The 15,569-nt window shown below is 52.9% G+C and overlaps 7 protein-coding genes across 7 annotated transcripts; 5 read left to right on the top strand and 2 right to left on the bottom strand.

Moving 5' to 3' along the window:
- Window positions 1–733: 733 nt before the first annotated feature.
- Window positions 734–1,924, top strand: CKM354_000751100 (uncharacterized protein; the record flags this gene model as incomplete). Its single annotated transcript, XM_044802861.1, has 1 exon — window positions 734–1,924. One exon carries the CDS (start codon window positions 734–736, stop codon window positions 1,922–1,924), a length of 1,191 nt encoding a protein of 396 aa, XP_044658796.1.
- Window positions 1,925–4,480: 2,556 nt separating this feature from the next.
- Window positions 4,481–5,338, top strand: CKM354_000751000 (uncharacterized protein; the record flags this gene model as incomplete). The annotated part of the gene is made up of 2 exons (XM_044802860.1): window positions 4,481–5,215; window positions 5,267–5,338. The coding sequence occupies 2 exons, from the start codon at window positions 4,481–4,483 to the stop codon at window positions 5,336–5,338; spliced, it is 807 nt and encodes a 268-aa protein (XP_044658795.1).
- A 617-nt stretch (window positions 5,339–5,955) lies between these two features.
- Window positions 5,956–7,924, bottom strand: CKM354_000750900 (uncharacterized protein; the record flags this gene model as incomplete). The annotated part of the gene is made up of 2 exons (XM_044802859.1): window positions 5,956–6,282; window positions 6,332–7,924. 2 exons carry the CDS (start codon window positions 7,922–7,924, stop codon window positions 5,956–5,958), a joined length of 1,920 nt encoding a protein of 639 aa, XP_044658794.1.
- An 839-nt stretch (window positions 7,925–8,763) lies between these two features.
- CKM354_000750800 (uncharacterized protein) lies at window positions 8,764–10,220 on the top strand (the record flags this gene model as incomplete). Its single annotated transcript, XM_044802858.1, has 2 exons — window positions 8,764–8,818; window positions 8,881–10,220. 2 exons carry the CDS (start codon window positions 8,764–8,766, stop codon window positions 10,218–10,220), a joined length of 1,395 nt encoding a protein of 464 aa, XP_044658793.1.
- An 818-nt stretch (window positions 10,221–11,038) lies between these two features.
- CKM354_000750700 (uncharacterized protein) lies at window positions 11,039–12,249 on the top strand (the record flags this gene model as incomplete). The annotated part of the gene is made up of 4 exons (XM_044802857.1): window positions 11,039–11,600; window positions 11,661–11,951; window positions 12,029–12,092; window positions 12,141–12,249. The coding sequence occupies 4 exons, from the start codon at window positions 11,039–11,041 to the stop codon at window positions 12,247–12,249; spliced, it is 1,026 nt and encodes a 341-aa protein (XP_044658792.1).
- A 1,099-nt stretch (window positions 12,250–13,348) lies between these two features.
- On the bottom strand, window positions 13,349–13,864 carry CKM354_000750600 (uncharacterized protein; the record flags this gene model as incomplete). Its single annotated transcript, XM_044802856.1, has 2 exons — window positions 13,349–13,774; window positions 13,850–13,864. The coding sequence occupies 2 exons, from the start codon at window positions 13,862–13,864 to the stop codon at window positions 13,349–13,351; spliced, it is 441 nt and encodes a 146-aa protein (XP_044658791.1).
- Window positions 13,865–14,557: 693 nt separating this feature from the next.
- Window positions 14,558–15,002, top strand: CKM354_000750500 (uncharacterized protein; the record flags this gene model as incomplete). The annotated part of the gene is made up of 2 exons (XM_044802855.1): window positions 14,558–14,591; window positions 14,665–15,002. The coding sequence occupies 2 exons, from the start codon at window positions 14,558–14,560 to the stop codon at window positions 15,000–15,002; spliced, it is 372 nt and encodes a 123-aa protein (XP_044658790.1).
- Window positions 15,003–15,569: the final 567 nt, after the last annotated feature.

Here is a 15,569-nt window from a genome sequence, read left to right as displayed (position 1 = left end):
TGCTGCTTGCCTTAGTCGGCCGTCTCTCAGTCCTCCCCCCAGGCCTATACGATACGTACACTGCGCGCAATAGACGGCCGAGTTCACCCTCTGCCCCTGCCCTCCTTTCGCTGACCCTGGGCCCGTCTCATGTACTGCTGTACCATCGTCGACAGCGACCAGGTGCTGTCAGCAGGCCGCTCTCGCACGCCACTCCAAGCCTTCCTTGGTGCGAGATAGAGCCGCAGCCTTGCCCAACGAGCCCTCGATGCGACTTCACATTCCGCTCATAACAAATTCGACACCACATACGCACCGGCGGGGCAAGCACACCGCGCACTAACACCGAGCGATCGCATTCACCCACTTCGTCTGCTCGGGCACTGCACGATCCAGCAATTCCGCCGACTGCCCGCGGCTACTACCATCGATCCGGTGTCGCAGTGAAACTTCTGTGGCCGACGCCGTGGACGCCTTTGAGACGCTTTCTCCTTGAGGTCTGGCCTGCACGCCGCTGCTTGGGGCCGGCTCGTGGAACGCTGCAGTGGGCGTTCGGCTGTTGCTTTGCACCGCGACGAACAGCGCTGGGCAGAAGCGGCCCACCGGCTATCGAGACGGCGGCACGGGCACAACACCAACACTGTCAACGAACGACACACGACCGTGAGACAGCACGTCTCACCAATCCAAACTGGCGTCGATACAGGCGCCGTTTCGGCAGGCTTGTCTGACTGGTGGGAGAAGAGGAAAGAGTATGCTTGGCCGATCAGGAAGGAGCTCTTCACACTACACTTCTTCGTCGTCTACCTCTGCGTCGTCGACATCGTCCAGCAAGTATTCTACGAGCTCGTCGGTGAGCACCGTGGAGTACGGCGCCGACGACTACGACGCAATGTCTGGTGGGGACGCTCCAGGCCGACCGCTGTCTGTTGCGATACCCGGCATGGGCGCCCATGGCCCGTACTGCCCACGCAGACCGAATCTACGGGAGATATTGGCCAATACATCACCGCCGCCATGGACTTTGGCCGCCTTCATGGCATATCTATCGAATAATCACTGCCTGGAAACGCTGGAGTTCACAATGGACGCCGGACGCTACAAGAAGCACTACGCGAAGATGATGTCGAGAGCGCAGGGAGACGGGATACCACCCGCGAAGGACCGCGAGTATGTTCAAGCGCTCTGGCAACGCTTGGTGGAGGCATACATTCAGCCCAACGGCTCACGGGAAGTGAACTTGCCTTCCGCTGTTCGGGATCCCATCATCAATTTGAAGCCCAAGGAAATGCCACCATCGCCCGAAACACTGGACCCGGCCGTGGCGAAGATCTACGAGTTGATGGAAGAGTCCGTGCTGGTCCCCTTCCTCAATAGCGTATATCCACAGACTGCCGTCGCTGCCGTGAACTCATGCCCATACAACACATCGGACGATAGCATGGCCATGCTATCCAGGACATACGAGGATCGATCCATGTACACCCGGCGATCAAGACAAGGGCAGCGAAATTCACCGCCACCCCAGACCTATCCCCAGTCAGCAGTCGAACCACATGCCCACTCTTACTCACCTGGTACACGAACCCGGCAATCTGCGCCTCTCCCGCTGACATCGCCACACAAGTCGCGCTTTTCCATGAAACTTTTGCCTACCACCTCCCAGCCGTCCTCAAGCAGCACGACCTCACAAATGACTGAATCCGGATCTGATGCTACACTGTCCGGTTCGGGAGCAGTCAGTGGGGCTGGTGCGACAGACGACAGCGGCAGCACCGGCAGCCCGACGGCAGACAGCCCAATGACATCGCCTGTCAGTCCGCCTTTGAGTGATTCACAAAGTCCAAAGCGTGACTCTGGCATGTGGAAAAAGCTCGGCCGCCTGAGTGGAATGAAGGTTGGCAAGAAGAAAAGTCACGGCGGCCTGAGCACTCCAGAAGAGTGAAGCGGCCCGCACGAAATGTGACAAAAAAGTTTCGTTCCCTGCGCGATTGGTGCACGTCTCCGAACACACGGGTCAAGGCCTTGCGAAGAGGGAAGCTACCGTCGCAGAACATCATACAAGGCGTTTCCCAGGGTGTTTGAGCAGCAGCACGCCTTCGCATAAAATCTGCCCGGGTCTGCCAGCGTTCACGGTTTTGATGACGGCCAGGATCTACCGCGACTTCTGGCCCACGAATTTAGAGAGTTTGATGGCGTTCGGTCCTGATATGCTTTGCGAATGGCACAGCACGCACCTGGCCCGGCGCGGTCTGGTGTGACTTGACGAGCATGAATGAGTAAAGATACCTGATGATGATATCTGTTCGGAAGCGGCATTCTATCAAATTTTTAGTGTGTGCATATACCATTCGGCGGCATGGACTTGGTTGTCCCGGAGGATTGGGTACGTATCAGCGTCCCATGAAAGTCCTCGGTAATATGCAGTCCGAGAGGTCGATACAAATGATTTGAGACTTTCTGAGGCTCACCAACAAATTCCTCTGAGCTCTTTGACTTTTCCTCTTGCTTTCTGCTCTGCATTGACAAGTCTTCGAAGGTCTAGACTTTGGTCTTGGTATTTCACAGATCGCGACTCTGACGTTGGCAAGCAAGATGACTTTCTTTGGACAGGCATTAAAACATGGCATTGACGACGACAAGACGAGTCAGCTCCCCGGCCTGTTGGTGGCGAGCGCAAAGTACCGCGTTCCGCTATAGCTGGGCACATCTATGGCTACCAAGACAATCCTCTTGGCTTGCCTTCAACACACTCGCAATCGTGTACCGAAACAGAGATTTTTGGCTTACACATTCACCCACGTAAAACCCGCGCGCTGAGAATTGCGCTTTTCGACAAAGAGGCATTCGGTTCCGACCCAAGCTGCTGGTATGGCTCTGCTCAGCAGAATTTCTCAGACCACGAAAGTCAGAGCCTAAAGTTGACAATGTCGTGCATGCTGTCGAAAGGAGAAGCCCGGAAGACTGGCTTTGCCAAAGACTGGGGTGGCCAGCTACACTTCAGCCCTAGCATGGGATGCTCAAAAAGGCTATGTGAATAATATCGGTCGCAGCGCTGACAGCACTCCTAAAGTACTAATCATGCCAAACACACAGGTTGCAGCTCTTGCGCTGATGAGCGAGGTCCAAAAGATCAGCGCCACGAGCTAATGTCATAGGCAAATTGGGCTCGCCGGGGATGAAAATGCGCAACTCGCATTTACGGCCGTATCAAATCGTCAAATCAGGCCGAGTCAACCCCTTCATTGTCTTCAACGATGAGCTGGTCATACCACAGACTGCAGAAGTTACAGCTAGGAAGTCGAGTTGACAGTCGCCCTCTTATAGGCTGATCTTCCGAGGTTGTGGTCAGCTTGGGCATTGCACCAAGCAAGGCTGACCTTACTTTGCTTTCATGCGCTAGGGTGTCGATGTATCAGCAACGGTCGGCGAAGCTTCCTCATCAGGTTTTGACATGGTATGAGGTCTACACCCACAAGGACTACCAAATAGGCTTTGCAGTCCGCATACCTTATACAGGGCTCCAACGCGGAGAATGAGTCTTCTGTGGTGCGGGACCTGGCATATCCTAGCCATGATATCTGTGGTGTTGCGACTAGGCAGGCATTATGCATTGTCCCAGAAGATAGAAGGGTCCGCATCCATCAGGAGACCACGGGGAACAGGTCGGGTGGCAATGGCTGACCTTTCAAGTTGTTGTGTTCTTCGGGATTGCTACAATCCTTCATTTCAGTGAAGACTGCCCTAACCGCTGCAGCCGTCTTGGAATATACGGTCTGAGAAAATGCAGTAGAATGGGACAGCCGGGCTTTGTTCATTTTTGCTTCTCGAACGACAAGCAGAGAGTTGTTGATGAAAGACGCTTCGGGTACAACCACTATTGGTACGATTGGATGCGATAATCGAGGCCAAAAGCCCTTTCACTGTGGATGCACATACTGCCACTCTACACAGAGAAGCACATCATTGCCAATGAAGCAGCAGATGTGCTACGTGGTATGTCGGGAAAAGTCGCTATCAGGTGAGGAAAGGTACTTGGTGGTTTGTCCCCAGCTGAAATCTCACTCCTCGCGCTTACCAGGGTCCATCGATTGGACAGCATGATATCGATCTGCTCTCAGCAGAGATCAGAGGTGAAGTCAAACAGAGCCCTGGGCACTAGCCAGACAGACGGAATATGGTACGGAAGGAAGGGATGAAGCTTCCCATTCGTCCGGCTCAGCGTGTGACGTCGCCGTCGACCGGAGCAGCACTCTGCACGCTGCACACATAATATTGACAGGTGCAGCACATTCCTTGTCCTGCTGTAGAGGAACGTGAGAGAGGATATGTCGAAGAGATCTTATCGCTACGTAGTGGGCGGTGCCTGGCTGACATAGCGGGAAGCCATAGCCCAGCCACAGCACCACATCTCGTCTGAACTGCCTTTATTGGCTACCAAGAACCAAGCGTGCCCGAGCTAGCTACTGTCGAACGGCCAAAGTGGAGCTCCTGGGGCACGATGGACTCTCCTACACTGGGGAACCCAGCGCTCCAGCGAAGAAGCAGCCGCTCAATGCACAAGGAAATGTTCAAGAAACACGTCAACTTCTCTCGCCCTGTTGTTGCTCGGTCTTCTGCTGGAGTAGTCTACGCACAGGAACGCCACTCCGAAGAACGCCACGTCAAAGCAGTACAAGCTTACTATGAACCCGAATCCGTCCTGCCGACCTGGCCCGAAGAACCGCGCTTCTCCTTGGACTCGGATCCCGGCCTTAACCAGGCTCTTGGTGAGAGCGGTCACCTGAGTCGTAGCGAAACGCAGGAACTAGCCTGGGATAGCGAGCGCGGTGAGATGGTGTCCCGGCGCAGACTGCCTTCCCGGATAGAGGAACAGCGGCATCCAGGATTGGGCATTCGCAAGAACAGCAGTACAAGCAGCAGTTCGAAACTCAGCACGAGCCACAGTAGCGATGGTGACACCATCACGACCGATAGATCTGGAAGTACCCAACGATCTGGAAGCCTTCAACCGGTAGTTCCGATCAAGAGTATCCTAAAGAAGACTGAAGTGGAACAGTATAGTGAGCACGGCAGTGAAGCTGGAGGCAGCACCACTACCTACAAAACAGGCTCTGAGACTAGCAGCGGGACTTATGACAAGCAAGGGAACTGGCATAGCAGCGATGTCGATACGAGCTGCTTGAGTGAGAAGGAACTAAAGCGGCTTGAGCGCAAGGGGATTAATCCAAGTCTGGTGAGTGATATTCTTCCGATCATGAACAAATTTCTCTCTGACCATTCTTAGTATATCGAAATGAAGAAAGCGCGAGGAAACTCACGATTCGGTGCACTCACCGGAAACAGTTTCATTGGTTAGCATTTGGTCTGGGAAGGTATGCAAGGAAAGTAATTAAGTAGGCTATACTGAACTACCTACAAGTGCCAAAAGTCGCACAGAATATTGATTCTCGCCGCGCTCTCGACGTTTCCAAGCCGCCTGAGAACAACTTTCAACAAGACGCGAGTCATATTGGTCCACGGAGACCCGTTGCTCGTCGCTTACTCGGGAATCAGCCGGCCAAATAGCACCTAGCGAGAACGACAGAAGATATAGGCAAGCGGATGCGATGTTCACTGTGAAGATAATAAGCAGACTTGCTCATTGATCATTTGCTTTGTTGGCGACGGAGATGAAGGTGATAAGAAAGGAAGACCTTGGATTGGAACAACAATCAAGAACTTTTCTCTGTACTAAACTCCTCTGAATATAGTAGCAGGAACTACCTGAGCTGCAGCGAATTTCGTCTCTGAAATCTGCAATCGCTCTAGGAAGCATTTCGTACGTCGTAGAACAGCGTAGCTCGATGAAGAGACTGTCTGTATTTCTAGACGGGATGTAGTGCCACTGCGCAACAACAAGAAGATGAGCTTATGCAATATCTCATGGCTCAGCATGAAGTGCTGAGGCATCAAGGTCCGATGACATTGAACACCTCAACGACTGATGTCCAGAAGCGTCTTGCGAGCCATACGCTTCTTTGCGCCACCAGCATTGGCGCTATCGAGGTCCTCTGCAGGGCGCTTGTGGGGATGCAGCATACCTTGGAAGACGTTTCGAGAGTTCACCAAGATCTCTTTCTGACGCTCCAACTCGTTCCGCCGATTCGTGACGCTGATGGGCTCTGCTGCGATGGCGGTGATCTGCTCGTCGGACAAATTGTCTACAGCTTTGGGAGAGAAGGTATCTTCAGCGAGGTCTCGAATGAGATGACGATTGACCACCTGCTCTGTGACGTTCATGATGAAAGCAGTGCGCTTGCTCTAAGGTCCTGTTAGCAAAACACGAGGATGTTGTGGGTGGGTCACGTACCTCGTAGAGAGCCAAGAGATGGTCCAGAGCGTTCTCGGAAGTGCTGCGGATGTTGTCATTCAAACCGAGACGTACACTCAATGCGGCAACATGCATGTTGCGGTCTGAGTATGATGAAGTTTCGGTCGCAGCAAGTTCTTTATCGAGCTTATAGTTGGCCAGCTTCGTCACATTAGCCAGGTACGACGGATCGCACATGGTGTTCGAGTGATTCTTGTCGTCCACGAGCCGATTAAGCTGGCGCAGGGCCGAGTCGAAACGGCGCTGCAAGTCGTCATCTGTGAAGTCCAGGATCTTGTTGACAAGATCGGGCGGAGCTATCGCGTGGATGACCTCCTTCACGAGGACGGTACAAGCGCTTTCGACTCGGACGATGTGCTGCTCGGCCAGCCTCTCCCACGGCTCAGACTGCTCGTGAAAGGCATCCCACACCAGTGACGTACTCGGTGTTCCTGGAAGCTCAGAGCCACGCGTGCGCTTGTGTAGTTTTGCGATCCAGTCAATGGCTTCCTTACGATCCATGTCGTTGTTTGTCTTTTCGATGCCATCAGCTTTGCTCCAGTCGTGCTTGCTTAAAGTGTCAGTGCCAGAAGCCATCATGTCCTGGGCGAAATGGTATTTGTGGCCAAAAATCCCGATCTGGGCAGCGAAGCGATCCTGTAGATCCGCAACGACTGCAGAAAGGTGTCTAGGTTCGATCTCCAAACCACTCAGAACAGTTGGGCGAAAAAACTCATCGTGGAAGTTGCCGGCCACTGCGTCACGCACAACGTTGAAAACCTTGAAGCTGACGTCTCTGAGGATCTTTCGTTGTTGGTCGACATCGGTACGCTTGCCTCCGAGCTCCTGCAGTTCATCCAAAGTCTTCCGAAGCAGCCTCTTGGTCTCGTCTCGCAGTTCAGGGAGGTCGCGCTTGTGCTGCTCGACCCTCAATTTCGATACTTGATCACGAAGTGCGCTGATCCCCTTTCTATCAGATGCAATGGTTTCCCAGCGACCAGTGCTGGTAAAAGTCTGTTCCTGAGAGCAGCGCAGCTCGAAGTCTTCCTCATTACCAGGTGTGGGTTGGTTCATTACCACATACCAACCGAGCTCGAGTTTGATGCCTTTCCCTGCGAAGAGGTTGAGATAGGCCGTCTCGTGCTCTGAGCCTGATGTAAGTCTATCAGGTTTCGTGATTATGCCGAGTGTACGTGCTCCCGCTGGGTCGTGCTCCTTGCAGATGGACAAAATCTCATGCACGGCCAGATCGACAGTGGCAGGCATCACAGCGAGAATGATCGCGCGTTTGTTGGCGAGGACCTCGTTGTGTAAGTCTTTGACGAACTTGAGGTCTTCCTTGGTGTGAACATCAGTGGTCGTGCGGATCAAGCCTGGCAGATCAAGCAGTGAGAAGTGACCGCGCGTTGGGCCAGTGATTTCGATGCATAATCTGTGTGCTGAAAAGGCGTTGTGGGCGTCGCCTAGTTTCTTCAAGCCCATACATATAGTCGCCTCATCGACTAATTGCTGAAAGTCCTTGAAGTCCTTGAGCTCCTTATTGAAATTCGCAAGCTTCGTGCGCTGCGCTGGGGTGCTCTTGCGCCCAGGCATGATCTTGACGGTAATGGATTCGAACTCCGCATTGCGCAAAGTGATTTGGGTTGCAAATCGAGTGCAAACACCCTCCGCCTGCGGGAAAGGCACTTGGGTAAGTCTTGCAAGCAGCGAACTTTTGCCAGCCGACTGATCGCCGCAGACCACAATCTCCGGAAGCTTCAGCAGATCTCCCAGACCGCATGTCTGAAGTTCGTTGACAACTTCAAGGCTTTTGCGGACGTCTTCGCTCTGAAGACCGTCTAGGAAGGCGGTATCGATCATCATAGTTGACTCATCATTGGCATCCTCTTTGCGAGTCCCGCGAGTTTTACTGCGCGGCATCTTGGACAGGGCTGGACTATGATTCCGAGCTGCTGTACTGCGGTGTTGTTCAGGAAGGAGAGAACTGAAGAAGTTTCGCTTCGAAGTCGGAGGAAATCGTTGATGCAAGAGAAGTTGAAGAGATCAGAGTGGACGTGGGTGGCGGGTGCTTTTTGTTTGCTAGGCAGTCAGCTGTGACAGCCAAGTGAGCCGAACATAAGTGAAGCGTTTGTCAACGTTATTCCACCGTACCTCTTGCGTGGCAGAGTCATCACTTGCATAGGACTACGAGCTTTGCGCAGTCCTCAACGTGGCAATCCAGAGATTTTCTAACTTACTTGATGCAGGAAACCCCTATTTCGCGACCTTATATAAAGGAATATTGCCACCTCACTTATTTCAATTGTCATTTGATGATGATCCCGCAAGCTGCGAGACTTTTTACATCCTTCATATGATACTGAAGTGAAGTGTCAAGCGGTGCCAGCGACCGGAAATCCCTTGCTTCAGATTCGCGAAGCCAGGTCCAGAACATGGAAACGCGCATGCTGTCATCTTCACTTGAGGAAGTTGCCAGCACTCCGATGGGTGAGCGTGCTGGCAGCTAGAGGCCTCTACAGAAAGGCGGGCGAAAGCTGCGAACTCGTCAGCGCAGGTCAAGATCGCAGCGCTAATATTGACTCTCGCACCACTGTACTACGTCTCCTACAAGCTTCACTCTCGATCCAACGAGTCGCACCGCTCCGCGACAACACCAAAGACACTAGACAGAACCGTGTGGCAGCAGCAATGGCTCGATACCGACCTACTTCAACCTTGGGACCCTCTCGCAATCCAGGTGAAGTGCAACGACACAAAATGGAACTCGAATCTGGTCTTCGACCTTGCAGGTGCCAATGGCGGCGTGGGAAACGTCCGAGCGGAGTTCCTGGATTTCTTGTTCTACGCTTTCGAATCTGGAGCGTCAATCGTGCTGCCAACTATGGCAGTACGGCGCGAGGATGATCTATTTGATGTCTGGGGAGCTGGGCGAGCTAATTTCAGCAATATGTTTGACGAGGTCTGGTTTCGTGAGGCCATGAGCGAAGCGTGCCCGCAAATGAAGATATACGAGTCCGCAGAAGAGCTAGGAACCGGCTGGAGGAGGGAAGGGCAGACGTACGATCCAAGAGTTCCGGGATCCCGCAAAGACTCCTCGCAGGTGCAATGGGTGCAGCAGACAGAGGCCTGGCTTGCAGACCGCAATATCACCGTTGATGCACCAGCTGTGGTTACCATCGAGCATACCATGTGGGAGACGAATACCAGAGGAGAGAGACCTGCATTTCGGCGTGCTTTGGGGATGTTGTTGCATTTCCGTCCTGACGTCCGTCACTATGCAGCCATAGCCATGTTCAACATGGCTACGACCGAAGGCCTTGATCTCTTTCCAACAGACCGCGTCCATGAGAAAGCATTCTATGGCGCCCATCTGCGCACGGAGGCCGATACGATATCCGCTGGTTGGCTGGAACCGCATTCGAATACGGAAGTTGGTCTGAATTTTACACTTCAGACCTCGTACTACATGCAAGCAGCAGTGGCGCATGGGCTCTCAACAATTTTCGCAGCCTCGGGAAATGCATCTGAGGTCGAGCACTTCAAGCAGATAGCTGCCACGAACAGGCCACCCCTCACGGTATTGAGCAAATGGGATCTTCTGTCGAAGGCGGAAGGAGAGGCATTGCGGGACATGCACTGGGACCGGCAAGCGCTGGTGGACCTGGAGATCTTGAAACGCTGCTCGCTCTTCGGTGGAATGGCTAAGAGCTCGTTCGCGTTTCTGATAGCCGTGGCCAGGACGACTTACATGGAAGAGTACAGCATGGTCCAGGATCCTTGGTTCGCTCGGCACCGAGATACGATGGTGGCCTTTGAGAACAAGCTCAACAAGATCTGGGGAAGGAACCAGCTGAACGAGGAGAGGGTTCCGAAGGGTGCATGGCCTTGATCCTGCACATGAAGTGCTGAATTGCGAGGCGACGAAGCTGCAGGATCAGGATTGATATCTTCTTGGTATTTTGCTTACATGGTTTTCGGTCATGCTTGAGAATCTCTGAAGTGACACACCGAGACGAGGCTTGCGGATCATTGGTGGCCATGACATCTGATGGGTGTGAGGAACTTGAAGGGTTGCAGGATGTGGATGTTGTAGTGAACAGAGAAGTCTCGACGGAAAATGGCCGCAGACATGTTTGCACGTGAGGACGCGCACCTGCCGTGGCTTGCCAACGACGATCTCATCACGCCATTTCTACCTTATTCTCCTATATCTCACCCTGTTTGCTCTTGCAAAGCTCGACGTCCATACAATGAGCTGACTGATTCGACCAAGCCGTTGGTAGCACCGCAATTTCCTCGATTCGCTGGTGCAAGCACTCCACATTTCCACTGTTCCTTTAGTACCATGCAGATTTGAAGATGCCAGTATACACTCGACCGCCTATGCGGAAGGCACCTGTTCTTCAATCCTGGAAAGAACAAGTGAACATCGTGTTGCATGGCGAGTTGCGCAAATTCCGGTCATGCCTCGAACTCCAACTGGAGAAACATTATAAAGTCCTAGCAGCACGACAGGCAAGAAGCAGAGTTTCAGATGGATGCATACGCCGCCGTTGCACTGTGCTGCTACGACGTCCGGCAGGTGGCATGTAAATCCCTTGCGCAGCATACAATCCCTTTGCACGTCACAGGCATCTTTCCTCTTCATGATCTTCGCTGCATCACACCAGGATGCGTAGCCTCTGCGGATGAAATGGACCATGCACCATGCTCCCTACGAAGAATAGTCCATATCAGGGCGTACTGATTTGCGCTCTAGTCTCCATAATTATTTTAGTCTACTGGCGCGAAACATTCCACACCGAAAAGCTCGACAAAGCTCAAAAAGCACTCGCTCTACTCACCACAGATCCATCAACACAACGCTCGGACGGGACCGAGCAAGCCTCAAGTTCAAAGCCGAACGAAGACCTCATACTCTTCTCCTTCCACGAGACAGAAAGCGCAGCAAAGAACCTCCAGTTCTTCCTCAAACACGCCTTACACGCAAAAGCCGATTTCACATTCATCATCAATGGCGAACACACACAAAACCTGTCAGCTTTGGTAGAGCTGCCAAATGTGCGAGTAATCCAACGAGAGAACCGCTGTTTTGATTTGGGTGCCTACCACGAAGTCCTAACAGACGATCTCGCTTTGCAGACGGCGTACAAACGTTACATTTTGGTGAACGATTCCGTCCGAGGCCCGTTCTTTCCTTCATGGGCGGAGAAGACTTGCTGGAGTGATGCATACTGGGACAAACTGGATCAGAGAACGAGATTAGCCGGCGAGTATACGTCCTCCTCTGTACAATCTCTGCCACTTTCGCTGATATGACGTTCGAAAGGCATGAGTTGGAACTGCGCGAACGGAGCCAACTACCCAGCTCATTTGCAAAGCATGATTCTAGCGTTTGACCGCGAAACGCTTCAACTCTTGTTACCGAACATGAAATGCTACGAAAATATGAGCGATGCCGTGACAAACGGGGAGACGAAGATCTCTGGAATGGTCATAGAGGCAGGGTTTGATGTGTATGCAATGGAAGGCCGCTTTGCGGCACATGCAGGCACAACGGGGAAGAACACCACGGCATTTCTGGAGTGGTGCATCGATACGCCAGAGACGGCCGGCAGAGGTGAGTCTGCATGACGGAAACATGCTGCGTGAGCGTCCAGAGGGGAAAGGGACGATTGGCTGACGTTCAATCTGCAGGAGGAGACGACATTCTGTACTCTGGACTTTACGAAGGCAGTACTTTGCATCCGTATGAGACGATGTGAGTAGCACGAACACTTTGTTGATATTCGGCTGACCTCTTCTTGAGTTTCGTCAAAACGCATCGGCCATGGGACGAGCGCGATCAGAAAGCCATCGATGTGTTGACTGAGCATGCGGAATTGTCAGAGTATTCAAGCTATGATCACTGTCGATGAATAGCGAAACCACTTGTGAGGTTTTAGTGTCAATTGGCAGTATTTGTTTCTAGGCCTGTACTAGAAATGCACGCATTCCATACTGTACTGATGGATATCATCGTGACCCAGCAAGCCTGTCCACGAAAGCCGGCCACTGCCACTAAGCCAGTCTCTTCTCAGACCTTTCCGATTCCCAAACCACGTCCTGTTCTGTGCATCCACATCCTGAAACCACGTTCAATACCTCCCACCTCTCCAACATAGCTCCATAAATCTCGCATTCCCTTGGCACCACCCAAAAATACACCCATCATCAAGCTGCAAGTCTGCAAAATTACACCTGCACCCTCAAACCTTCTCCGCAATTGTCCAAACTCTGGTGGCGGCGAGCACATGCAAAGCATGTGAAAGGCGCAGAATTTCGTTACGTCAAATCTGATGTCACACTTCAGAATTTCAATTGGGCCACATGAGATAAGGGCCGCCCGCGTCGCCGATCATCAATCTTTACTTTCTGAGAGCTCGTGTATGGATGTCATGGAATGTTTCCGGGGAAATAGCAAGGCGGCCGGCCGGTTGCGGTGCGGGTGTTGTGATGTCTCGTCCGATGTGGAGGTGGGTAGAAGTGTGTGTGTGGAGCAAAGCAGTGAAGCTGCACGGTTGATTGCATGTTGATGGAGGTGTCGTGTGCGTGCGCGCATTGGTGTCACTTCACCGGTCGCTTCGAAAATCAGGAGCTCCGTAAAGTATGTCCGCGTTTCGAATTGAGTGGCCACAAAGAGATGGTTGGAGAGTCAATGTCATTTGATTCGTTTTCTGGGTATACAACATACGTAGACACACGAAACAAGATGGCCACCAGTATCCTCCTCCTCAGAGTACAAGCAGATCGGGCGCATCTCATGCATGCTGCGAACAGAGCATTGAACCAACTCCGCCAAACGCCTTGCTTGCTCCAATGTGCAGAAACATGACCAAATATACGGCGTGCCCACGTTCATCGTACAGTAGTCAGCGCGTTCCATCAGATCCGTCGTAACCAATCCCATGCCACCAGCGCGACAAAGACCAGCATGCAACCCAGCAGCTGCTAGCCCGTCACCGTCGCCTCAGCATCCTATACCGCCACCCACATCACGCTGACCACGATGTCCATCCCTTTGCCCTCTCCGCCTTCGTACTTGTATGACCACATGCCGTCTTTCTCGTTGTTCCAGAACGCGCCGCTGGCGGAGTGCATGCCTCTTCGTCCCACCTTCTTCGTGCCCTCGCCTGCGACGGCCACAGCGCCTTCCTCGGCGCTTCCCCCGCCTCGAGGGTCAGAGAGGTGCTGGATGATAGTGGTGTTCACAATGAATTTGTACTTTGGTGGTTGGCCCTTATCCTCGGGCTTCTGGGACTCGGAAATGAGTTGCTGGAGGATGCTACCGATGATGGCGTTGTTCCATGCTTGAGTTTGAGAGTGCTCGTATGACGTCGTGGTGCTGATGGTGGAGGAGCAGGCGTCAGAGCAGATTTGTCGGAGGCGAGTGGTGGGGATTGGCTAGGCGAATATTAGTCTTGTTGCGGCGGCGGCGACGATGAAGGAGGCGATGGAGTGGTGGGAGGATAGACTGACGCAGTTGGAGGCCATTGTTGGTTCGGTGGTGGTGTTGGTTGTTGTTGTGCTGATTGGTAATGGTTCTGGCGGAGTCTCGTGGTGGTCGTCGCGTGTTCTGTTCGGTGGCCCGGCGGCGGTCGTCTATCGAAGGGGATGAAGCAGCAATTTAGCAGAAGGGCAACAAGTGAAACACCAAAGTGCAAGAGAGCAGAAACGCTTCCCAGCAGCCGTCGTTCGTCGATGATGATGTTGAGAGTGTGTGGAGAAGATTGGTCGGTCGGGTCTAGAGAAGTAATCGGGGAGAATTGCGAGTTGGCGCCTGTCAAGAGTGAGAGCTACCCAGCATCGCATCCTGGGTCGTGCTTTCCCTTAGCGGATTTTAGCGGCCTGGGCACATGCACGTAGCGACGGCAGCTGCGATGCCCGGCCAAAACAAGCTCCGCGCCCGCACTTGACTTCTTGCGCCCTCCAATCAAAGGCAGGAGCGAGGAACGTGAGATCTGAGCAGAGAAACCGCATCACTGCACGAAGACACAGCTGCTTCCTTTCTGTTACACAGTCGCCTGACAAGCATTGTACTTCGCAGCCGGAGAGCTTGTCCACACACGATCCTTCTACAGCTTCGGAGCAGCACATCGGACCTCTCTCCCGCCCACACCATCTCGCAACCATCTCGACCGCTACAGACCCCGGTACCAGTTACACAACAACACAAACACCGCAACAATGTCCACCCAACCACTCCTCCAAACAGCCCCAGGTATGATCCTCCTCTAACTCTTCCTTGTTCCTTCTGTGACCGCCATGTCGCTAACCCCAATGTCCTCAACCAGGCAAACGCATCGCCCTCCCCACCCGTCTCGAACCCAAAGTCTTCTTCGCCAACGAACGTACCTTCCTCTCATGGCTGAACTTCAGCGTAATCCTCGGCGGTCTGGCCATGGGTCTTCTGAACTTTGGTGACCGGATTGGCCAAATCTCTGCAATCCTCTTCGTGCTCGTCGCCCTGGCCGCCATGGCCTATGCACTCGTTACATTCCACTGGCGAGCAAAGAGTATTCGCATGCGAGGGAGTGGAGGCTTCGATGATCGCTTTGGACCTACCGTTCTGGCTGTGGCATTGCTGGGTGCTGTGGTGGTAAATTTTGTGTTGAGGTTTACGGGGGCATGAGAGGGCGAGGAAGAGTTGAGGGGAAGATTCGGACTTGGGAGAGGCGCTTTTGAAGCGAACAGAGACGGTGGAAAAGCCTTGCGAAAGCATAGAAGAATTGAGGAAGCCGAAACTGTAGATGTCCATGCAGAACGAGCCCGTCACATGAAGCTGGACGAAACAGCAAGAATCGTGAATACGTCGTGGCTCACGAGGACATGATGAGCAATGTACACATAGTATACATTTCAATAGTTGGATTTGAAGATTCGCACGCTACAGGAGCGATGCCCGACGCACATCATATGCTTACTTACCCTACACATCCAGTCCGAGAGAAGTCACGTAGAGCGGCAGATATAGGCAGAACATGAGGTGATTTTTCAAATGTTTAAAAGTCCACTTTCTACCTCACTCTTTGCACATACATCTCGCCGTGATGATCAGAACAGAGACTTCTTTACACAAGCTTCACCTCTGTGGCCATAGGCTTCCTCTCACATGCCCAAGATCTTTGCTCTCTTCCCCGTTACATTCTGGCCGAGCCAGAAGAGCATGCATCGAGGCAAGGATCGTGCTCTTTTAATA

This window comes from Cercospora kikuchii, assembly GCF_019650295.1.
Source record: "Cercospora kikuchii DNA, contig_00004, whole genome shotgun sequence".
NCBI lineage: Eukaryota > Fungi > Ascomycota > Dothideomycetes > Mycosphaerellales > Mycosphaerellaceae > Cercospora > Cercospora kikuchii.
Note: the sequence above shows the minus strand (reverse complement) of the source record. Positions and strands in the feature narration are given on the sequence as shown.